General features: G+C 39.6%; 1 protein-coding gene and 1 long non-coding RNA gene across 2 annotated transcripts in view; one reads left to right on the top strand and one right to left on the bottom strand.

Annotated features, from left to right (window-relative positions):
• Positions 1–2,705: 2,705 nt before the first annotated feature.
• LOC117521448 lies at positions 2,706–24,185 on the top strand. The gene is made up of 3 exons (XR_004563942.1): positions 2,706–2,988; positions 22,416–22,420; positions 24,175–24,185. It is a non-coding gene; the product is annotated as an uncharacterized LOC117521448 (long non-coding RNA).
• Positions 16,034–25,895, bottom strand: part of pappa2 (pappalysin 2) — a 236,315-nt gene continuing 226,453 nt past the window's right edge. Inside the window, exon 27 of the mRNA XM_034182745.1 lies at positions 16,034–17,643. Within this exon, the coding sequence (XP_034038636.1) occupies positions 17,530–17,643 (114 nt within the window). The 3' untranslated portion in view covers positions 16,034–17,529. The remainder of the gene's footprint in view (positions 17,644–25,895) is intronic.

Raw genomic sequence — 25,895 nt, 5'->3', positions numbered from 1 at the left:
TGTTCATATTTTTTTATTGATTCCTGTTGTTGTTGTTGTTGTTGTTGTTAATTAATTTTTCATTGTTATGTACTAAAATTGTAAGGACCGTTTGGACTTAAAGTAACATATGCAGATTTTTTTAGCCATTAAGGATAACTTATTAGATATATCTTGAATATTTTTTACAGTCCTAACAAAGAAGGTCTGGACAGTTTGGATTAGTGTTGGATTAGAATGTTGTGTATTCTCAAAACACACAATGCACAACACTAATCTGACTGTGTTGTCTTAAAACACTAAATCCTGGAACCAATGACAGCTGGCCAGACACTTAAGCCCTGCTGAAGTCTTCATTCTCAATAAAAATAAATACATTTTTATTATTAACATCATTATTATTATTATTATTATTATTATTATTATTATTATTACTACTACTATTATTATTATGCTTTTTGCATACTAATTTAGTCATGGTTGCAGATTTATAACATTGAAGAATTATACCTAGTCTCCATTGCAACAATAGTTCCATATATATTTGCAATGCACACAACAAGGTCTCATATATATATATATATATATATATATATATATATATATATATATATATATATATATATATATATATATATATATATATACTTTGTCAGTGTACTTTAAACCTACTCTTTTCTCTGCATTGCTTAATGGTAAAACATATTCAAAGTGAACAATGGTGATTTTAAAAAAGAGAGTAAATGTATTTATGTTTGTTGCCTCTTAGATGTAGAATTTGTGCTTTATTAAACTTTACATAGGAGATGCATCTTCATCTTTTACGTTTTACCTTATTTTAGAAGCCTTTCTGTGTTTACTTATTGTCATTTATATGAATTTATCAGTAAGAGCACAAAACTCTGTTTTATGACTTGCAGAAGGAGTCATCGCCTCATATTGATACTTGTGAAACTGCATCAGCCTCACAATATGCAAAACAAATATTAATTGCAACATCTTTTATAATTGAAAATCACAAGTGCACACACAAGTCATGCTTGCCCACATTTATAGCTCCATTCAGGTTCTGTTGTGATGCTTTCATCTTTACATGTTTTTGGAAACATTTTTTTCTCACAGACTTGTACATCTTTGGAAAAGGTTTGCGCTCCCTTTTTTCTTTTTTTCTGACATCAAAATTTCAAAAATGTAATTCAGGCATCTTTATATTCAAAATTCTGAAATTATGCCATTTAAACTCACAGTGAAAGCAAACCTGTACAATATGATATGAATTAAACAAAAATATCCAAGCCAAAAAACAGTGTGCATATGTGCCACTGCTAATAGTATAACACAACTATGTTATCGTTTTTACATTCAGTTTTCTTGAGACTGAATATGTCTTGGAATAAATTTACATGAATCAATAACAGTGTGGTACTGTAAGGTAAATCTGTCTGGAGCAGCCACTTTCCCAGAAATGAGTGACTGAGTTGTCACAGATGTCTTGGTGGCTTCCCTCACTTGTGTCCTTTGTTTTAATTGAGTTTAAATTAGGGATGCACCGATACGCAATTTTTCACTTCCGATCCAGTCCCGATACCTGAATTTGGATATCCGCCAATACCGATACTATTCTGACACCAGAGCTCTGTTTGCTTTATTGTTATTATTATCATTATTTATGTGAGGATTTTCTTAAAAAGAAGACCTGAAAGTTCAGCTCCAATTTGCCAGACATATCGAAGATGCAAGCCTAGATTTGATGTTTTGGTGAAAGAATTAAGTACTTTTATTTTTTTATACACTTTATTGATATGGGAGACATATGTTTACATTGTCAAAGCAAGTGTTAAGAGTAAAAATTAAAAAGTCCTCTCTCTCCCTCTGTCTCTCTCTCGTTTTCTCGCTCGATCACTCGCTCTCTCTTTTTGTCTCTCTCGTTCATTCTGTCTCTTTCATTCAGTCTCTCTCCTGCTGAGCAAACTTGGAACATTTTGGAATCATGAAGCCTCAACTGTAAAATAAACCGTAAATTTCTAAATGTGTCACCAGCGATGCTCATGCAGGAAACTCTGGATTAATATTGAAGGAAATTTGCCGCTACCCATGGCTTAGAATACTGCAGAAGAGACCTCTCTCAAACAGCTCAGCGTCAGAAACCTCCCTCCCTCCCCTCCTCATGCTTAGCGGCAAACAAAGTAGAAAGCATGCAGCAGCAGCAACCTTAGTTTAAATTATATATATATATATATATATATATATATATATATATATATATATATATATATATATATATTTATTTATTTTTTTTGTAATACTGGATTGGATTGGTCACATCCTTAGTTTAAATTACATTTTTTTTTTTTTTTGTAATACTGGATCGGATTGGTCACATCCTTAGTTTAAATTACTTTTTTTTTTTGTAATACTGGATCGGATTGGTCACATCCTTAGTTTAAATTACTTTTTTTCATATTTTTGTAATATAAAGAAGCCTGAGTTTAAAAAATGTGTAAACATTCCATTTGGCACAGTTTTTTCCACAAAACTATCACATTTAATTGACTAGATTCTGATCACATTGAAATATTGTTACTGAAGGGATTGATGGTTTTAATTACTGTAGACATCGTGTGCTACAAAATCATAGGCTGTGAATTCTTTGCTGTGTGATTTTGGCTCTTCGTAGTGTCTTAATAGACTTGTAGTTTTTTTTTTTCCGCTGCCTCTGCTACTTTTTAAATGAAATCATCCTAATTAGCAACGACCTATGAAGTTTTGTGTTTTCTATCTCAAACATTCAATGAAGCTGGATGTAACACCAGTATTTCACATATTATCCATATTTACAACCCAGGGGTGTGAGATAAACTTTTGGAAAGATAAAATATGCATGGCTCATATTTTAGTAGTCTAGAAATACACTCTGTAAATCCACCCTGTACATAGCATTATAATAAAGATTAAGTGCTGTCACAGTGAATGTAGTGTTAATAAATACATTGAGAAATGATGGATGGAGTACGGTGGTTGATAGGGGCCACAGCACTTCCAAATTCAGACAACATTGACAAATTCAGAAAAACACAACTGTCAATTCAACAACAGGTAGTAGCATGAAAAAAACTCTTCAGCACATGGCGTTTAATACTGTAAAATCATTAATGTCGATTGTTGAATAAAATAAATGAATGTACACAGCTTTGCCAACTAGATACAGAATCAAGAGTGGAGCACCACTGTGTGTGTTGTGAGTACTTCCACTGTGTTGTGAAGCTTTGCAAAGTGTTTCTGTTTGAGTGCTTTTTGTGAATTTACAGCAGTCTTGTTTTCAAATTAAATGGTTGCATGTGCTGCCAGTTATAATTGCTTGTGTTCTCTCTGTTTGGAAGCACTTTGTTCAGTTTGCAAGATGTATTTCGATGCAGATTTTTGCATCTGTAAATGTTTTCTGCTTTTGCTGGTCTGTTCATATTAGAGTGTTGTGGCCTCTATAGCTCATGTAACAGAGGGATTGAACTGCACTTGGCAATGTGGTATACAGTCCAATATACTATCACACCCTGCCGTTATGCTTTGACACTGTCTTCCCATGCTACAGTTTACAGGTCTCTGTAACACCACCAAACACTGCTGTGAGTTATATTTCTGTATTGAAAATGCAAATGAACAGGATCTTTGAGCTCTGGTTTTTATGGAGGTTTTTATGACCAGTGCAAGCAGCAGGAATGTTTATGAGTAAAAAAAATCAGTTTTTGCAGGTCTGTTTGTGGAAACACAGAGGGCACACACTAAAGGTGGAAGACCTGCAACATGTGGGAGGTCAAATCAAATTCTGTCAACAGGCTGCGAGGTAAATACTGGAATTGTGTAGTAATTACACAATTAGGTTAATCAATGCAAATAAACACTTTTAATCAAAGATATCAGTAAGGATGCCTTATAAACTCACATCTGGGCAAATGTGCTGGTGTCACGCATCATGGCTTCCACCACACAACCAATAATACAATAATAATACTAATAATGACTTGGTTTTATAGAGCACCGTTTTATTCAAGCTATCCAAAGTGCTTACAAGTTACATTATTCATTCACTCGCACATTCTCACATTGGTGATGGTTAGCTACTAATGCAGCCACAGCTGCCCCGGGGCATACTGATGGAAACGTGGCTGCCATTGTGTGCCTACGGCCCCTCCAACAATGGACTAGCAGGGTCTGGATGGCAACCACATAGACGGACAGCTATCTTCCACATCCAGGTGGAATGTGGATGTTCTCTTGGTGTTCTCCAGCCTCTGGGGTCCACAACGTTGAGGTGCCTGCGTACTGGGTAATGCCCAGAAAAAGGCACCACATTATTGATGTATTTAAATGTGGTCTTGGTCTTGAGACCACCTTTTCACATACAGTGCATCCGGAAAGCATTCACAGCGCTTCACTTTTCCCACATTTTATGTTATAGCCTTATTCCAAAATGGCTGAAATTCATTTTGTCTCTCAAGATTGTACTCACAGCACCCCATCCTGTCTCAGAGGTCTACAGATAATTCCTTTGACTTCCTTTGAATTCCTTGCATACTGTTCCTTTTTAAAAGGAATAGTTAGTACCATGGGCCATGTTTAGTTATCATGTTATGGATTAAGATATGTCACATGTCATAGAATCCAATGGGCGTCGACATTGTTTGACCTTTACTTTGCAGACCAAACATTCAACACAGTCAAAACTATTCCGTTCATTAATCCTATTAGCTCAACCAATAATTTGCACCACGTTTTACCAAAATTGGAGCAACTTTAAATTTCGACCCCTGTACAAACTGAAACTGACCTCTGTCACCATTTTTGATGTTTTTACCCCATAACTCTATAACATTCAGTCACAGACAGTCCAAACTATACCTTTTTGGAATCTTTATGCTCAGATAAATAACGTGGTGTAGTTTTCAATATGATTGGAGCCTCTTTTAATTTTGACCCCTGTGTAATTCTTCAGTTGACCCCTACCTGGCTGATTATTGAAAATTCAAATGGCCAGTATTTGTCGTGAATGTGTTGCTTCTGTCACCATTTGCAGGATTGTTTCAGTTATCTGCTGCACTAATTATTCACCATACTGACACTGTTCCAGTTATTATGTTTGCCTGAAGTTGCTGTATAAGGAAATACCCATACAGTCTGTGCCTAATGACAAATGGTTTGCACTGGTCATAGCACCTGCTCCATTGAAATGGGACCCAGAGAATGTTTAGCTGCTTCTCTGTATGTTTATGCATACCTGTCATGTAATAATATGGAATTTTACTGATGTTTCAACTGCTATGTTTACGAATAATATGTGTTATGAATATGTGTGCGAATAATACTTTTACTGGAGATATTGTCATTGCAATGCAGTGTCCATGTTGCAGATTGATGTCAAAGAAACACAAAACTACATTGTTTACTTTTAAACAAATCTTGTGTGAATACTAAAATGAAAGCTTGTAGATTTTTGTATAGGCAGCCGAGTATTTCATAAATGTAATAGCACAGTAAACTGTTTTCCTTACTTATAGAAATGCCCAAGTAATATTTTCCAACATGTGTTTTAAAAACAATATAGTACTGTGATATCTGCTGTGTAGTTTTGTTTTTGCAGTCATTAACAATCTTATTCCAGTTGTGATGTATAGAGTAGCTGCTTTAACTTTGTTCAGTCTGATTGTATGTCAAAGTTATATCCGCTGTATGAAACTGAACTTTTTAAAAGTTAATCAAACACTGCAGTCTTTCTGGATTTACAGTGATAAAAAATTCTGTTGAACATAATAAAAGAAAGTACTAGTTGAGTGGGGAAAATGTTAATTTATAAACGTGCAAAAATCAGGTTTTGATCAAAATAGTACCTATTCTATCTGCATGATTTGGTGTCTGTACGGTTTGTGCCATCATATAATTAACTTTTTCACTTTGATCTTTATTACATCAAAAATTAAAGAAGAAATTATGAACATGGTTGTGTTGATATTGTTATTTAAGTCTCCATGTCTCGTTTACAGGTCTGTCAGAGGAAAATTAATTTTTTCCAAAAAAAAGTCTGAATTCTGATTATACTGTTGGAACATTTTACATCCACAAATAGTATAAGGTATTGCTTCATACATCCTACAATAAATATAACAAGCATACCATAGCATCATGTACCTTGTGATGTCTCTTCAAAACCCCAAATTTAGAGAAATGCAACACAATACAAATACCATACATCACATGCTGGAAATGTACATTATATTGTAAAAAGCACCCAAGATTCAAACAATGTTTTGAGAAGGATTGTATTTGCAGATTTATTCTCAAAACACCACAAAAATTTCTTCAACTAATTTTTTTTTCAATAAAAACAAACAAAAAAAATGGATTCTTATCTACAACAGACCTATACTTTCATCTACAAGACTTTCAAATTCAACTAAGGTTGAGTTAAGGTTAAACCGTACTATTGTGAAGCACCTTGGGTGATTTGGCACTATATAAATAAACTGAACTGAACTTTCCTTTAATGCAAACATTCAATTTTTACCAAACAATATAAAGATGATCAACTTTATTTATCCCGAAGGAATTTTTTTGCCAGACTACAGAGACATTAAACCGTAAACAATAGTTAGTTAAATACACAATTACAGAAAGTGTTAGTATTAAACAGAAATCAATTAATCCATTTTTTTTTTTACAATAGGTACAACAAATTTATGTGAAACGGAAGACATTTACAAAAGATGCTTTTCGCTTACTGATTTTGACAGATCTGGCAACTTGCTTCTGACAGATTGTTTGTTGCTGTGACGCCACTCTGAACTTCACACGGTTGTATACGCTTCTTTTATTTCTGTTTAGCACTCTTCTGGTTATTAATTGTATCTACTCTGAACGTTATTTAACAACAGTCCTGTTGTGAATTGCTAGCAGTTAGCATTCGCTAATGGTTAGCTTTCGCTAGCTAGGTTGACCCCTCCCCCCATTGTTACTTTTTATAGCTGTTTCTTTTTTTCTTATTTTTTTCTGTTCATTTTTCAGTCGAACAGCTGTGAATTTTAAGTAATTATTTTACTCCTGTGTAAAATCTTAGGAGCAGCTAGCATTTTCTCCCCTGCTGCTCCCCTCCACAGCATGTCTTTTTCCTGGTTCTCTCCCTCAGCCCCAACCAGTCCCAGCAGAAGACTGCCCCTCCCTGAGCCTCGTTCTGCTGGAGGTTTCTTCCTGTTAAAAGGGAGTTTTTCCTTCCCAGTGTTGCCAAGTGCTTGCTCACAGGGGGTCGTTTTGACCGTTGGGGTTTTTCCGTAATTATTGTATGGCCTTGCCTTGCAATATAAAGTGCCTTGGGGCAACTGTGTGTTGTGATTTGGCGCTATATAAATAAAATTGATTTGATTTGATTTTCGCTAGCGGTTAGCTTGCGTTAGCTATTTCGGACCCCCGTCATCATTTTTTCATTTCATTCTTTTACGCTCCTGTTAGTTAATTAACTGTTTAGTATATTTTATAGCTGCTGGTTTTTTACCTGTTTAATACTTCTGCTAGTTTGTCAGTGTAACTGCTGTGAATTTTAATTCATTTATTTGCATCTGTGTGAGCCTTAGGAGTGGTTAGCTTATCCATTATTGGTTAGCTCGTGTTTGCTTGGCTACATTCTTCAATTTCTTAGTGCACAAGGTAAATCAAATCAAATCAAATCAATTTTATTTATGTAGCGCCAAATCACAACAAACAGTTGCCCCAAGGCACTTTATATTGTAAGGCAAGGCCATACAATAATTACGGAAAAAGGTACACTACTAATTCTACTTTACACCCTCCGTAAATCCTGCGTGATGTTGGAAGATAGGGTGGCTCTCTTAGAGAGTCGTGTCCGTAAGTTAGAGCAGCTTCTTAGCTCAGTGGAGTTAGCTGTTACTGGCACTCCAGATGAGGTTAGTGTTGGGCCAGCTAGCGAGCCCATTAGCATCAGCTTAGAAACGCCGGCTGTGGAGGACGGCTTTTGGACTGTGGCTAGGCGGAGGAAGCCCGGTAAGGCTTGGTGCCCGGTTGTGGCACCCCAATCACACTTGCCAGTGTAAACTGTGAATCAGTTCTCCCCCTTGGATTTGCCTGATGTGAATTCTCTGAGTCCACAAGTGACTTCCACACCTGTCTCCAGGCTGAACACCAGACTTTAGTGATAGGGGATTCTATCACCCGTAAAGTCAGGTTACAGACGCCGGCTGACGTTAAATGTATTCCTGGGGCCAGAGCTCCCAAAATTGCATCTCATCTTAGGGTGCTGACGCCGCAGAAGGGAAGACAGACGGAGGAACATGACATGAGATATAGTCACATAGTTTTTCACGTTGGCACCAATGATATCAGGATGAAGCACTCAGAGGTCACAAAAATGGACATAGAGAGGACTTGTGACCTTGCCAGAAAGATGTGTCAGCATCGACTAATAGTCTCTGGTCCCCTCCCCTCCCGGGGTACTGATGAGGCATTTAGCAGGCTGACATCGTTAAATAGGTGGCTGGTGCAGTTTTGTAGACAGCAAGGCTTTAGCTTTATTGATAACTGGCCTTCATTCTGGGGCCGCCGTGGCTTGCTGATGCTGGACGGCCTCCACCCTACAGAGCAGGTGATTAGAGACCCTGCAAGGATTATGACAAATCAATCAATCAATTTTTTTATATAGCACCAAATCACAACAAACAGTTGCCCCAAGGCGCTTTATATTGTAAGGCAAGGCCATACAATAATTATGTAAAAATTATGTAAAATTATGTAAAACAAATGTGGGTGTGGAATCCATTAGCTTATCAGGGAATTTAGTGCAGAAAATCCACTATGGTGATATTGCAGTTTATCTGCCAGGGAGGGATATTCAACAAGTTGAGACTGTGGCCTGCTTCCGTAGTTGTGTCCATAAAAATCATAGAGGGATATGCTTTCCAAACTTAATACCCATTACTATATTGGATGATATTGAAATTGAGGATGGCCCAGTGGTTGTTCCAGCAATAGCAAAGATTTCGTGTCTGCTACCTACAATGCGCGTGGAATGTCTCAAACCTAAACCTACTTCTAGGCATCTTATATATGCTACTCTGGAACCACCCTTAAACCCAAACAGTTCAACTGTCAACCCCACTGAGGTCCTTAGACTGGGTCTTATTAACATAAGATCACTGTCCTCAAAATCATTGTTGATTAATGATCTAATTATTGATCATCACTTAGATATGATTGGGCTATGTGAAACCTGGCTTAAACCTACAGCTGTCCTCCCCTTAAATGAGGCCTGCCCACCAGCATATACATTTAGTCATGTCCCTCATGATGTGAAGCAAGGCGGGGGTGTTGCTCTTATTTATAAATCTAGGTTTAGCTTATTAGCTGTTGGGGGTCACAAATATAACTCATTTGAGCATCTGATTCTCCGCTCTGCTCAGGATATTACACATTGCCAAGGTCAGAAGAATAAAAATCAGTCGTATTACTTTGTCACTGTATATAGGCCTCCTGGCCCATATTCTGAATTCTTAGATGAATTTGGTGCATTCATCTCTAACTTGTCAACTGGTGTCGATAACATTCTGATCATTGGTGACTTTAACATTCATATAAATAAGCTTCTGATCCCCTCTGCAAATCATTTATGAAAATTGTGGGTGCATTAGGATTTCGGCAAGGCATTTGGGATTCGACGCACATTAGTGGAAATACCCTGGATCTGGTTCTCGCACGTGGTATTGCTGTCAGGAATATTGACATCATGCCTCTTACATCAGTGGTGTCTGATCACTCACTTATTAAGTTTGCAGTTTCGCTGCCATGTTTAGTGGAACAACAACCTTATATATCATTACGGCGATGCATCAACTCCTCAACCAAGACTGAACTCAAAGCTAGACTGCCTGATGTCTATAGCACCAAATCACAACAGAGTTGCCTTGAAGCGCTTCACATAGGTAAGGTCTAACTTTACCAACCCCCAGTGCAACAGTGGTAAGTAAAAACTCCCTCTGAGGAAGAAACCTCAAGCAGAGCAGACTCAAAGGGGTGACCCTCTGCTTGGGCCATGCTACAAACATAAATTACAGAACAATTCACGGACGAATATACAAGAAATGCTATTGGCGCACAGGACAGGAGGATCGCCAACACAAATACAATTCCCCATCTCTGGATGGATCTGCACCTTAAACAGAGAAAAAACAGAATCAGGCATCAGAAAGACAAAAGAAAGTACTGTATAATTTGCCAGCATTAAACAGCAAGAAAAAACAGAGAAATACTAAGGTGGTCGCCGGCCAGTAGCCCTAAACTTCACTAAAAGACCCAGAATTTAGGTAAAGTTGAGGCCGCAGCCCGCTCCAATTACTAATAATGAATTAAAAGAGTAAAAAGCGTAAAACAAAACTGTACCAGTATGCGAGCCATATGAAAGGGAAAATAAGTGTGTCTTAAGTCTGGACTTGAAAGTCTCCACAGAATCTGATTGTTTTATTGACGCAGGGAGATCATTCCACAGAACAGGGGCACGATAAGAGAAAGCTCTGTGACCCGCAGACTTCTTATTCACCTTAGGCCGGTATGTGCCGGTATGTAAGGTTTAATTAGGTCAGCTAGGTAGGAGGGTGCCAGTCCATGAATAATTTTATAGGTTAGTAGCAGAACCTTAAAATCTGATCTGGGACAGGAAGCCAAAATGGGTGTAATGTGGTCAAACTTTCTGCTTTGTGTCAAAAGTCTGGCTGCAGCACAGAAGATGATGCTGGAGACCACCGAGTGATCAAGCATCTGCAACATATTTCTACAGACATTGAAAGATCTGGGCCTTCTGAGGAAGCACAGTTGGCTCTGACCTTTCTTATACACAGCATCTGTGGTTACAGTCCAGTCCAGTTTGTTGTCTATGTGGACACCCAGGTACTTGTAGTAGTCCACAATGTCCACCTCTGTTCCATTGATGGTAACTTGGTTCAGACGGGTCTTCCATCTTCTGAAGTCCACAAATAGCTCCTTTGTTTTAGATACATTGAGCTGCAGGCGGTTGAGTTCACACCACTCCACAAACCTGTCCACCACACTCCTGTACTCAGCCTCCTGGTCACTGCTGATGCAGCCCACAATGGCAAAGTCCTCTGAAAACATCTGCAGGTTGCAGGACTGTGACCAGAATCCGAAGTCTGAGGTGTAGAGTGTGAACAGGAAGGGAGACAGGACCATCCCCTGTGGTGCCCCCATGCTGCTCCTGATGGTGTCAAATGTAATGTCCCGGAGCCTCACATACTGTGGGTGGCCTGTGAGGTTGTTGGTAATCCATGCCACCATTGGAGCCTCCACGTTCATGTCACGTAGCTTATTGCTCAGTAAATCACACTGGATGTTGTTGAACGCACAGGAGAAGTCAAAGAACATGACTCTCACAGTGCTGCCTGCCTCCTCCAGGTGAGAATAAGCTCCGTGCAAGATGATGGCATCCATATATAGTTAGAATGTTGACTTCATTTCCACATAAAGTAATTTTAACAGAAGCATTATAAATGTATTTTTTTTTTCCATTTTTCTTCACTGTCAGATATTCAGTTGGTCATTAGTTTATATATCGTGCATCCAAAAAGTATTCACAGCACTGCAGTTTTTCCACAATTGTTTTTTTTTTTTTTTATGTTTAAGCATTATTCTAAAATGGATGATTTTTTTTCCTCAAACTTCTACACACAATTCCCATAATGACAATGTGAAAAAGGTGTTTTGAGATTTTTGCAAATTTATAAAAAAAAAAGAAAAGAAAAAGGAGGAGCTAGGAGTCGAGCTGCTGCTCCTCCATGTCCAAAGGAGCCAGCTGAGGTGGCTCGGGCATCTTTTCCGGATGCCCCCTGGACGCCTCACTGGTGAGGTGTTCCGGCCACGTCCCATCGGGAGGATGCCCCGGGGAAGACCCAGGACACGCTGGAGGGACTACGTCTCTCGGCTGGCTTGGGAACGCCTTGGGGTTCCCCCGGGGGAGCTGGGGGAGGTGTGTGTGGATTGAGACGTCTGGGCAGCTTTGCTTGAGCTGCTGCCCCCGCGACCTGACCTAGGATAAGCGTAAGAAAATGGATGGATGGAAAAAAAAAACCCTGAAGAAATCACATGTACATAAGTATTTGCAGCTTTTGCCATGAAGCTCAGAATTGAGCTCAGGTGCATCCTGTTTCCACTGATCATCCTTGAGATGTTTCTATGGTTTAACTGGATTCCACCTGGAGTAAATTCTGGGCTGATTGGACATGAACTGGAAAGGCACACACCTGTCTACATGTAAGGTCCCACAGGTGACAGTGCATGTCAGAGCAGAAACCAAGCATGAAGTCAAAGGAATTGTCTGTAGACCTCTGAAACAGGATTGTCTCGAGTCATAAATCTGGGAAAGTGAACAGAATCATTTCTACTGCTTTGAAAGTTCCAATGAGTACAGTGGCCTCCATCATCCATAAATGGGGTGAAGTTTGGAACCACCAGGACTCTTCCTAGAGCTGCCTGTCCATCTAAAATGAGCAATTGGGGTAGAAAGGCCTTGTCAGAGAGGTGACCAAGAACCTGATGGTCACTCTGTAAGAGCTCCAGCATCCCTCTGTGGAGAGAGGAGAGTCTTCCAGAAGGACAACCACCTCTGCAGCAATCCACCAATCAGGCCTGTTTGGTAGAGTGGCCAGATGGAAGCCACTCCTTAGTAAAAGGCACATCACAGCCCAGCTGGAGTTTGCCGATAGGTGAAGGACTCTCAGAACATGACAAACAAAATTCTCTGATCTGATGAGACAAAGATTGAACTCTTTGACGTGAATGCCGGGGGTCATGTTTGGAGAAAACCAGGCACAATCCCTACAGTGAAGCATGGTGTTGTCAGCATCATGCTGTGGGGATGTTTTTTAGTGGCAGGAACTGGGAGACTAGTCAGGATTGAGGGAAAGATGAATGCAGCAATGTACAGAGGCATCCTGGATGAAAACCTCCTCCAGAGCACTCTTGACCTCAGACTGGGGTGACGGTTCATCTTTCAGCAGGACAATGACCTTAAGCATACAGCCAAGATATCAAAGGAGTGGCCTCAGGACAACTCTGTGAATGTCCTCGAGTGGCCCAGCCAGAGCCCAGACGTGAATCTGATTAAACATCTCTGGAGAGATCTGAAAATGGCTGTGCACCGATGCTCCCCATCCAACCTGATGGAGCTTGAGAGGTGCTCAATTTATTTTATTTTCATTTATATAGCGCCAAATCAGAACAGAGTTGCCTCAAGGCACTTCACACAAGTAAGGTCTAATCATACTAACCCCCAGAGCAACAGTGGTAAGAAAAACACTCCCTCTGAAGTGCTGCAAAGAGGAATGGGCAAAACTGCACAAAGATAGGTACATCAAGCTTGTGGAATCATATTCAAGAAGACTTAAGGCTCTAATTGCCAATGGTGCATCAACAAAGTATTGAGCAAAGTGAATTTGCAAAAACAAAAGAATTTTGAGGGGGAAAAAGAATTTCATCCATTTTTGACTAAATATTTTACCAAAAAAAAGTGTAAAACTGCAGCCCTGTGAATACTTTCTGGATGCACTATAAATTAAGATGAATGCCTCCTTAAACAGCATGAAATATTCCTGAAGATTTCAGAAATTGATTGAATAATTTTTAAAAGTTTATGAAAGATTAATTGGCATAGTTTGGAGTTAATCAGGCCTTTGCCCGTGTAAAATATAAAACCAAGTGGTTAGTGCACTAGTTTCCATAGCAGAAGCTTCCTGGTGCAAGACCACCCTTACCTATTTTTCATGTAATGTGGAGTTGTGTCAGGAAGGGTATTTGGGGTAAAACATCCCAAATAAGGATACAGATGGATTTGCTGTGGCAACCTCAAGTGAAAATAGGGAAAGGCCAAGGGGACACACTTACTAAAGAATTAAGCCAAGGTTTTCCAGAACACAATTTTGGATCTCCAGAAGTCATGTTCCTCATTTGGTTATCTCAAAAGGATTTATAGAAACACGGGCAACTACACAGTCTGTTATTCAAAAATAATATGTATTTGTCGCCAACATGAATGAGGAAAGCTTCTCATCATCTCACCATGTGATTTAGGTCCTTCAGACTTTTTTTCTCAGTATAATTGTGTTGTAAACCTAAATGTTAAAAAATGAAATCAGTGAAGAAACAAGGTCATATAAGTCCATAAGGCTATTTCCACTATAATTTAGAGTTAGAAAATGAATTTTTAACGTAGTTTTATTTTTTATGCCTTTGATATGATTAGAAAATAATAGAAAATTGACCATCACAGCTGTGTGGATGACAACAGCCTTTCTTCAATAAATAATGCAAGAGTTATTAATCGTGATTATTCAGGTTTGAGAAATATTTTCAAAGATTCAAATATTTTTGCATGTAATTTACATGCTAAATAGTCATTGACTGACGTCAAGAGCTCAAGGTGCCTCACAGTTATGCATTCTCAGTTTCAGTGTCGACTCAACATTTGGCATTTCCTGTTTCAGTGTCCACTTTCCACTGAATTCCTGCAAAATCTCCTCTGTTGTTTTTTTTTTTTTTATTAAATCAGAAAAAGTTACACATAAACCTTACAGAGGATAAACATACCATAGCAAAAACAACAAACTCAAAAACAGGTTAATCTCCTCTACTGTCGCTCCAGGAAGTGTTCAACATTTGACATTTCCAGCTTCAGTGTCGACTTTCCACTGAATTCCTGTGAGACCTCTATTTGTGCAAGATCTTCTCTATTGTCTTTTTCTTTTCTTTTCTTTTTTTATGTTTGAGAGAAACAAAAAGTTACACATAAACCTTACAGGAGATAAACATACCACAGCAAAACAACAAACTCAAAAACAGGTTAATCTCCTCTACTGTCGCTCCAGGAAGTGTTCAACATTTGACATTTCTGGTTTCAGTGTCCACTCAACATTTGCCATTTCTGGGTTCAGTGTCCACTCAACATTTGGCATTTCTGGGTTCAGTCTTAGCTTTCCACTGAATTCCCGTGAGATCTCCTCTATTGTTGATCCAGGAAGTGTCACTCCAGGAAGTGTTCAACATTTGACATTTTCAGTTTCAGTGTGGACTCAAAATTCAGCATTTCCAGTTTGGGCATCACTATAGCACAGAGAATGCTTCCATTGGTGCCTTCGGTGCCATCATTTCACTCATATAAGCAATTTTGAACTGTATAGATTTTACATCATTGTGGAAGACACCCCTGAACACCCAGGAATTAGCAAAGTTTTGTTCTGAAGGTCCAACAAAATCTCAGGACTCACAACTAACTAATGAAGGATTTGGAGGCATCAAAAGAAATGTGGCATAATCCAGCTTTAAGATACCACTCGATTACCATGGCATGAAAGGCTGTTGACTAAGGAGGAAACTATGACTCTAAATTAAATAAAAATAGACAAAACCGTGCTATTGATCACCAGAACAAGTTCAAGCCCTTTTTGTCTTCTTTTTCAGAAAAATTCTTCTCTAGTTTCCTTTCAGTTTGAATTGCAAATTCATTTTATCTTTATCTTTTGTACTAAATGAGATATTTCAGTCTTTTTCCTCATATTTCTTCAACTTGAATAATACATTAAAATATTTATTGAAATACACGTGTTAACTGCACATTAATTTGCCCAAACAACATTCGGCATAAACTGACAAATAAGACATGCTGCTCTCTGGGTAATATAACATTTTTATTTATTTCATATATATATATATATATATATATATATATATATATATATATATATATATATATATAGTACTGTAAAATACCACACAGACCATGTGTACAATTTTAAAGATACAGTAATTGGATGGGGGTATTTCATCACTTCTGCATGACAAACAAAAGTTATGTTAAGGACAGGCTTCCCAGATGTTCTGATTTTTCCTTTCTGGCATATCTAGTTTTTGTGTCTCAGCGAAAAATTTACGTAATTTGGATTGAAATCTTGTCATCACAATATTCACCTTGTGCCGCACACACAAACACAAAAATATTTTGGGGAAGCCCAGTGCACACATCGTGTTGTACAGATAATTGATGACCTTGATGGATTTGTGACATAAATATAGATTTCACTTGTGCAACATACATAGTCTGGTATATATGTTAACTGGTCAAAATATATTAGTCTATACATGTTAGTCTTTACAGATGTGTGTCCTTCCATATCGTACTGCTCACAGAAGACAGGATGAATTTTGGGAGTATTTCTGTGTAGTGACACTCAACTTCAGCCAACACAGCTGTCATTTTCACACCCATCACTCACTTTTTAAAGCGCGAGTATAATTACTTTCATTTCTACACTCATGGGTGTGTTGGTGTGGTCAGGTACAGCGCACGTTGATTGCTAAATGTGTGATAACAGAAAGTGTCTGCACAACAGAACAGCAAAAATCTGGTCCAAAGTTGAGGCCAGAGTTTAGCTACTATTTACTTTCATGGCACTATATTCAGGTTCATGGCGTCTGTGCACTCTGAACACACGGGTGTGCATTGGTGCATCATGCTACCATGAAACTGGGTCCAAAACAAAAATTAACAACAAAATGAAAGTTAAAAACTAAATGGAAAAATTACAAAAAAAGTATGCCTAATTGGCTAAATTGCCTAGTGGAGTTAACGTTGTAGTACTGGAGGGGGCTGTCTGCACCTGGTGGAATATGGATATGAGGAGAAAGAATGTTTCACCTCAGGGAGCTGTGCTGGATTACTTGAATAGCAATGTACCAGATGAAACCCAAAACACACCCATGACTAAGTACTAAGGGACTAAACACTACCCTGTGCCACTGCACCTTACCTTGCACTCAGATTACATGCTATGTCAATGGCAAAGTGGAATACACATGCACTATGTGATTTAGACTGAACTAGAGATCACCAAGTTCGGGTCCTTAACATTTAAATTTGAGATGGGTGACGGTAAACTTAAATCTCCATGACTGATATGAACTGAATGGGGTTCTTTGACGTTATGATGATATGCCAGCTGTTGTTAGCATAAATGATTGTACAGGTGCTGCAGCTACATTTGCAAGAGTAATTGACTCCCGAAAATCCTTTCAGGCAATTACGTTTAGTGACTTAATCCAATTGTGGTGTCTTAGTTTAGAGTGAATTTTATAGCTACTTTGAAACCTCCTTGTGTGTGCGTGTGTCTTGTTTTTTGTTTTTCTCAAAAGCAGTTTATTACTAAATCCAAAACATAAATGTCAGCTCTTCCACAAATCCATCCGCAGAGATAAACTCAACTTCCTAACAGGAAAACAAAACATTGGTGGATTTGTGGATGTTATTTTAATGACTGAAGCAGAACCAGATTGGCTTTTCACACACTGGTAAAATGACTTTTGTTTATCATGAACTGATCATATTCTTCACATTATCAGATGGTTAAAAAAAACTGTATTGTTTATTGTGTAAGTCCAGCCTGTGTAGCCTGTGGTTTGAGTGTATTTGGGAACAAGCAGAGCTTCTTTCATCCTCTCACTTCACCGTGTTCCTGCTCTTCCTTCCAAGTGCTTCGCTTTGCTCTTATTCTCCGCAGCGTCCGGATCACGGCAAGTGCACTCATCCTGATTGCAGTCTGCTCCAAACTGAACGACCTGTCAGTAAATAAGGAATGACGTTTAGTGCTTGCTGTCCCAAAGCTACTGTAGATCTTTCATTCTGTGTCTGGATCATAACAAAAACACCAATGCGAGTCTCAGTTTGGATTTCATTTTTAAAAGATGACTACTCACAGAAAAATTTTCCCATTGACTGGTTTCCTTGTGAGTGGCATGGTGGTTTAGTGCATAGCACTGATGCCTCACGGCCAAAAGGTTGTGGGATTGCTTCCCACCCATTCTGTGTGGAGTTTGCATGCTCTCCCCGTGTTTGCGTGGGTTTCCTCTGGGTGCACATCCGAAGACATGCAGGTTAGGTGAAATGGAAACTTTAAATTGACCGTAGGAGTGTGTTTGAGTGTGAATGTGTTTCTCTGTATGTTTCCCTGTGGCAGACTGGTGTCCTGTCCGGGTTGTACCTCGCCTCATGCCCAATGACTGCTGGGATAGGCTCCAGCCCACCCTGTGGCCCTTAAATGGAATTTACGGAATCCTTGGTTATAGTACCCACAGGTATGAAGACAGTAAGGCCTACAACAATCATTTAACCCAATGACCTTGACCTTTATCCAAATGATTGACCTCTGACTGACATTGCCAGGGAAATTCTTGAATCCACATTATTGTGTGCCACATCTGGTCCAAATTGTGATGAAAATCAAATTCTTTAACCTTTACTTTTGCCAAAATGTATTCTTTAAGGACATTTTGGGGATCGCCATTCATTGACTTACCAAGTGTGTTAGAAATCAGGGAAAGAACTTGGAAGGAGGAGGTCAGTAAACAGACAGGTAGATACTACCTTGGCACCAATGACTGAACTTTGGCAAATTTGACCTGGCTATGCAATTCCATAATACACCTCCATACATGTGCCTTATTTGAGGTAAATCAGAGTGAAAAACTAAAATTTTGACCTTTGACCCTAATGACCTTGACCTCTGGCAAATGGGATGTCATGTGGGCAATTCCAGAACCAACTCCATATGTGTGCCAAAGTTTGGCGCAAATTGGAGTGTAAAAAATACATGCCTTTGACTTTCATGACTATGGCCCCAGTGAGTGTCCTTTGGTAAATTTTGTCTTGCCTGAGCAATTCTAGAACACACTTACATACAGTATGTGTGCCATGTTTGACAGACATCAAAGTGAAAAATCAGAATTTTGACAATGACCTTGAGCTTTGCTAAAACAAATCCTTTAGGAGAAATTATGGGTTTGACATCATCCACATATCAAGTTTTGTGGAAACTGACCAAAGGACCTGAGGAGTAGGGGAACAAACACACAAATGTTTCTAAAATTATAGTATTATTATTGGACATCTTATTGGACAATCTGTCAAGCACTCAAAGATTAAGAGCTTGGGAAGTTAAATTTCAACAGAAACTTCAAGTGGTGAAGGTAAAATATTATTTTTGTCTTTATAAACATTGGTTTTGTTATCTTGGTACTTTTCAACAAATCAAGAAACAGATGAGGATAAACATGTAAATTCAGTAGCTGTAAGTTTGGAAACATCCAGAGGCATAGTAAATAAAAATGGTCGACAAAAGCAGCACTGTTTATGTGATTTATGAAAGAGCTGTTTCATAAAACCCAGATAGCAGGTTAGGACAGAATGTTCTATATATCTTGGCTGAATTTAAGTCAGAAATCATTTCAACCAGAAACCAATATGTTGTTATGCATTTTATCAGGTATATATTATGTTTAATTGTTATGAGCCTGCATTAAAATACCACAGGTGAATACGTATTGTCATTCAGTGAAGAAGCTAGTGTGTCAGCATTGTGACATCATTATAGTAACAAGCAGAAAAGTAAACCAGGCTTACTAATAATGCAACTCACTGAATATGGTCTCATCATCACCAACACCATCTTCAAGCAACAGCAAAAGTTCAAAGACTCCTGGAAACACCCTTGCATGAAGCATTGCACCTCCTCAATGACAACATTCTCCCAAAGCGTAACCAGAAAGATGTTCTGTCCACCAAGGTAATTACTGGCTCAGATAACTGTTGGATGGATCATCATCTAATCTACTCCAGGAACTGGCTGAACATCTGCCCCCAGAGGAGGCCTGGACACTGTAAAACTATCAAAAATTTCAACATGGTCAAGCTCTAAGACCCAGAAACAAAAGCAGAGTTTATGTCCCAGCTCCAAAACATTGAGGGTAGCTCAAGAAAGCTATAACAACCTGCAACACTCAGACACCAGAGGAGGAAGCATCTGGAGTGGTTTGATGAAAATGACCAAGTTCTCCAATGTGACAGCGACCAAAATTAAGAAAGCTTTCCCCAACCTCTTGAAGCAGCCAACCTCAAAAGAGAAAGCATCTTGACTGCAGCAAAGCAACGTGACTGCAAAGTGAAACTCACAAGCTGAAACATCTGTGGTGGACAAGCAAGGCTGCTGAATTCCAAGCCATTGCTGACAGAAGTGACAGCAGAGACTTATTCAATGCCACCAAAGCTATCTATGGTCCCTCCACCCAAGGACAAGTACCTCTTTGAAGTAAGGATGGCCTGAGCCTGCTGAAGAACAAAGATGACATCAGTGCTTGATGGAAAGAACACTTCAAAGACCTTTGAACAGCAACCCAATCATTGAGGAGGGGGAATTTAAATACTAGTGGAAAACATCCTTCCTAAAACTCAGAGTGGCTTATGACCATCAAGAGGGACAATAGACATGATCTCTGCTGTTCTCCAATTGTAAGAAAACTGTCAAGAGCAACACCAACCATTGTACCTTGCCTTTATTGTCCTTACAAAGTTGTTGGATCATGTGTTCTGTGGAATATCCTGAGCAAAAAGGGTTGTCTGGAGAAATTCTTCAAGATCCTGATGCTTCTTCATGATATGTCCACTACAGTTCTGGTGAATGGCACCAAAATGAAGCCTTCAATGTTAAATCAGGAGTATAAGCCTCCATCTGATCAAAGACAAGGTGCCACTATTACTTGACATCATGTACAGAATGGATGCAAAGCTCTTCAACCTGAGCTGATTGAGAGCCACCAATTTGCTCTTGGACTTCCAGTCCACTGATGTCAACCATGTGTGATTCTTTAAGAATGTATTCAGAAAATCCTTGAAACCTTCAACTACGTCTACACCACATCTGGTCTTCACATCAACCTTCAGAAGACACAGATCCTATGTCAGCCTCTACTCAGCATGGTGAACCCAAGGCATCCTGCTATGAGTCTGCATTTACAGGCCCTGGAGAACATGACCCACTTTCCATACGTGGGCAGCAAGTTGTCACCAAAGCCAAAATCAATAATGAGATCCAACGCTGACTCAATTCTGCAGGAATTGCCTTTTGCAGAGACCTTCTCCATGAGATGAAAATCCTTTTTTACAAAGCCTTCAACATGCCAACCCTGCTGTACAGATCTGACAGCTGGACCACTTACCGCAGCTCCTTGAAGACTCTTGAGTAATTCCACCAATACTGCCGGAGGAGTATCCTCCACATCAGGTGCGAAGAATACCATACCAACATCAGTGTCTTGACTGAAGCCAAGCTCCAGTGCATTCACTGTCAACATCAAGGAGAACCAGCTTTGATGAGTGGGTCACATTACTGGGATAAATTACAGCCGACTTCACAAGTAGAACTTCTACTCTCAGCTCAGTGAAGGAAAATGGTCCAGAAGAAGGCGGAAGAAATGCTACAAGGACCTCCTTAAGTACAGCCTGAAGATTCCATCAACTTGTAGACCTCAGAAGAACATGTGAGGGACCGAGCCAGCTGATGAGCAATGATCCACATGGGAGTGTAAGTCTTCTAAAAAATGTGTACAAACAACACAGAGAAGAAAGAGGAGGGAGATAGCAACAGATTCATACAACAGATTCAACAGATAGCAGATGATTCATACAGTAATCAGTTAGAAGCAGTCTTCAAAACAGTGTGTGCCAAGACTGGGCCTGTTCAACCATCTCTGAGCTTACATCTCTGTCCAAGAATCTACTAAGAGACCAGCTTCCTCTTCACTGAGAAATTGCGTAACACTTTACTTGAAGGTATCATCATAATAGTGACATGCTGCTGTCATAACTGTTACATGACACAGTCATGAAGGTGTCATAAACATTATGTCAATGTCATAAACATTTATGACTGCTGTCATTAAGTATCAACTGGTTTTTGTAATGACATGTTGGCATACAACCGAAGACCATTCTGGCCATGTCACTTGAATTAAAGTCAAGTTGTTATAATCAAGACAACCTAAAAAATGTCAAATTGTCATTATAAAAAACGAATCAATCAATCAATCAATCAAATTTTTTTTATATAACGCCAAATCACAACAAACAGTTGCCCCAAGGCGCTTTATATTGTAAGGCAAGGCCATACAATAATTATGTAAAACCCCAACGGTCAAAACGACCCCCTGTGAGCAAGCACTTGGCAACAGTGGGAAGGAAAAACTCCCTTTTAACAGGAAGAAACCTCCAGCAGAACCAGGCTCAGGGAGGGGCAGTCTTCTGCTGGGACTGGTTGGGGCTGAGGGAGAGAACCAGGAAAAAGACATGCTGTGGAGGGGAGCAGAGATCGATCACTAATGATTAAATGCAGAGTGGTGCATACAGAGCAAAAAGAGAAAGAAACAGTGCATCATTGGAACCCCCCAGCAGTCTACGTCTATAGCAGCATAACTAAGGGATGGTTCAGGGTCACCTGATCCAGCCCTAACTATAAGCTTTAGCAAAAAGGAAAGTTTTAAGCCTAATCTTAAAAGTAGAGAGGGTGTCTGTCTCCCTGATCTGAATTGGGAGCTGGTTCCACAGGAGAGGAGCCTGAAAGCTGAAGGCTCTGCCTCCCATTCTACTCTTACAAACCCTAGGAACTACAAGTAAGCCTGCAGTCTGAGAGCGAAGCGCTCTATTGGGGTGATATTGTTGGGAAAGTGTAAGTACACGGACCCACAACAGTGGGCGCAAATGAACGGACAATGGAATAGGTCAAATAACACACTTTACTGTTGTGAATATGCACAACAAGGACAACACATTACAATAAAGGACAAAGTCAAATTCACACAGGTGTCGTGTGGGCAGGCTCGAAGGTAGGAGACGCCTCTCCAAAGTAGAACCGGAACCACACGGTTTCCTCCACCACCAGACCCCGGGAATACTGGAGCCACCAAGTCCCGAACTCCCAGGTGGCCACTGCCTCCGCGTGTCGGACCTGGTACTGCTGGCGAGGAATAAAGAACAGTTAAAGGAGGGCGCGTTCGCACCCAGGAATCCGAACGGCAGGTAAGCTACCTCCACCTCTCGTTGGGAAGTTCTCTCAGAGAAATGCACAAAGTCACAAAGATCACTGTCAAACAGTTAGCTGAGTACGTTACCTTCTCGGTAGAAACGATATCTCGGCAAAGAGGTGGAGACGTCGTCCTGCTGATATACTCCTGCCGATCAGATGATTGGTAACAGCTGTTGCAGGTGATGCGTGACAGCTGTCACCCTGGCTGCTCCTGTGAGGCGGCTGCGCCCTCTGGTGCCTGGAGCCCGCACTCCAGACAGGGCGCCCTCTGGTGGTGGGCCAGCAGTACCTCCTCTTCTGGCGGCCCACACAACAGATATGGTACTACGAGGTCCCTAAGATAAGATGGGACCTGATTATTCAAAACCTTATAAGTAAGAAGAAGAATTTTAAATTCTATTCTAGAATTAACAGGAAGCCAATGAAGAGAGGCCAATATGGGTGAGATATGCTCTCTCCTTCTAGTCCCCGTTAGTACTCTAGCTGCAGCATTTTGAATTAACTGAAGGCTTTTTAGGGAACTTTTAGGACAACCTGATAATAATGAATTACAATAGTCCAGCCTAGAGGAAATAAATGCATGAATTAGTTTTTCAGCATCACTCTGAGACAAGACCTTTCTAATTTTAGAGATATTGCGTAAATGCAAAAAAGCAGTCCTACATATTTGTTTAATATGCGCATTGAATGACATATCCTGATCAAAAATGACTCCAAGATTTCTCACAGTATTACTAGAGGTCAGGGTAATGCCATCCAGAGTAAGGATCTGGTTAGACACCATGTTTCTAAGATTTGTGGGGCCAAGTACAATAACTTCAGTTTTATCTGAGTTTAAAAGCAGGAAATTAGAGGTCATCCATGTCTTTATGTCTGTAAGACAATCCTGCAGTTTAGCTAATTGGTGTGTGTCCTCTGGCTTCATGGATAGATAAAGCTGGGTATCATCTGCGTAACAATGAAAATTTAAGCAATACCGTCTAATAATACTGCCTAAGGGAAGCATGTATAAAGTGAATAAAATTGGTCCTAGCACAGAACCTTGTGGAACTCCATAATTAACTTTAGTCTGTGAAGAAGATTCCCCATTTACATGAACAAATTGTAATCTATTAGACAAATATGATTCAAACCACCGTAGCGCAGTGCCTTTAATACCTATGGCATGCTCTAATCTCTGTAATAAAATTTTATGGTCAACAGTATCAAAAGCAGCACTGAGGTCTAACAGAACAAGCACAGAGATGAGTCCACTGTCCGAGGCCATAAGAAGATCATTTGTAACCTTCACTAATGCTGTTTCTGTACTATGATGAATTCGAAAACCTGACTGAAACTCTTCAAATAGACCATTCCTCTGCAGATGATCAGTTAGCTGTTTTACAACTACCCTTTCAAGAATTTTTGAGAGAAAAGGAATGACACTTAATGACAGCAGTCATAAATGTTCATAACATTGACATAAAGTTTGACACCTTCATGACTGTGTCATGTAACAGTTATGACAGTATCATGTGTCTATTATGACGATACCGTCAAGTAAAATGTTACCAGAGATTGTCACAATGACACTGACAATCGGCAGAATTTTGAATACCTTAATTTATCATGACAGCGCTTAGTTTTAAAATTGTTCAAACTTTGTCTATGGTTATCATTACATACCATTATGTCAAAAAAGCCAAGCAAGTGTTCCCCTACAGCCACCATATTGGGAAAATCCAAGATGGCCACCATCTGTAGTGTGATTCTGTATTAACTTGGGAACCATGAGAGGCACAAACATGAATGATATTGTGTTTTTTTTAAATCAGATTACAAACATCAAGAATTAATTCCTGGTGTTGTTGTTCATTCAGCTGCTCCCGGTTTTTTGTTCGGGGTCGCCACAGCGGATACAGCCAGATCTGCATTGGTAACTGGCACAAGTTTTACGCCGGATGCCCTTCCTGACGCAACTCCAGTTTTACCTGGAGAAACACACACAGCCGCTGGTATCAATTCTATGTGAAGGCGCAGTTAATGTCATTTTTCAGACCATAGGTATAGTATGGCTAGGCATGTGGAAACATGTATGTCTTACCCTGTCAAGGATTTGAATAATCTTGTTATTTCAAATTTTATCTTAGATGGCTATAGACTATGTAAAGCTATTGTTGTGTGTGGCATAGTCCATCTTCTGTGAACTCTCATCTGCTACCCCAAAGTTAGCAGATGGATTGATCTGAAATTTGGTGTCCACTGTGAAAATGCCATCTGGATGATTAAAATATTGATCCAGTAGGGGGGCAGAACCTGGAAAGACTTCTTAGAGATTTTTATTTTCTATTATGTACAACCCCAATTCCAATGAAGTTGGTACATTGTGTAAAATGTAAATAAAAACAGAATACATTGATTTGCAAATCCTCTTCAACCTTTACTCAACTGAATACACCGCAAAGGCAAGATATTTAATGTTCAAACTGATAGACTTTTTTGTTTTGTGCAAATATTTGCTTATTTTGAAATTGATGCGGCCAGCACGGTGGCTTAAGGTTGGCTTACACTGTGCAGGTTTTGGCCCTTTTTCAGCCGATTTTTCACTCGTTGGATCGCGCCGAGTTTCAGCTTAATCATGCGTCCTGCATCGTGCAGTCTACATGGAGTAACGAGCTGCGTTTAACACCTCACGACCACCTCCCAATCGGGAATTGTATGGTCGGATGAAAATCAAACCTGTTTGATATTTTGGTCGGCCGTCGTGAATCGTGAGGGTTCTGCGCTGTTGAAGCAGTGCTACAAGCGTCTACGCACTGATTACGTTGCGCACTGTCCATGAGTAAACACCGGAGAGAGCAAACAGTGATCTCATGTAAAGTCTTGTTTTTTTTAATTGCATTCCCTCGCAGTAACCTAAAGTTCATGCCTATCAGCGTGCACAGTGAGTAGGATCAGGTGGGGGGAGACTGAACGTAT

This window comes from Thalassophryne amazonica, chromosome 12, assembly GCF_902500255.1.
Source record: "Thalassophryne amazonica chromosome 12, fThaAma1.1, whole genome shotgun sequence".
NCBI lineage: Eukaryota > Metazoa > Chordata > Actinopteri > Batrachoidiformes > Batrachoididae > Thalassophryne > Thalassophryne amazonica.
This window is presented reverse-complemented; position numbering and strand designations above follow the sequence as displayed.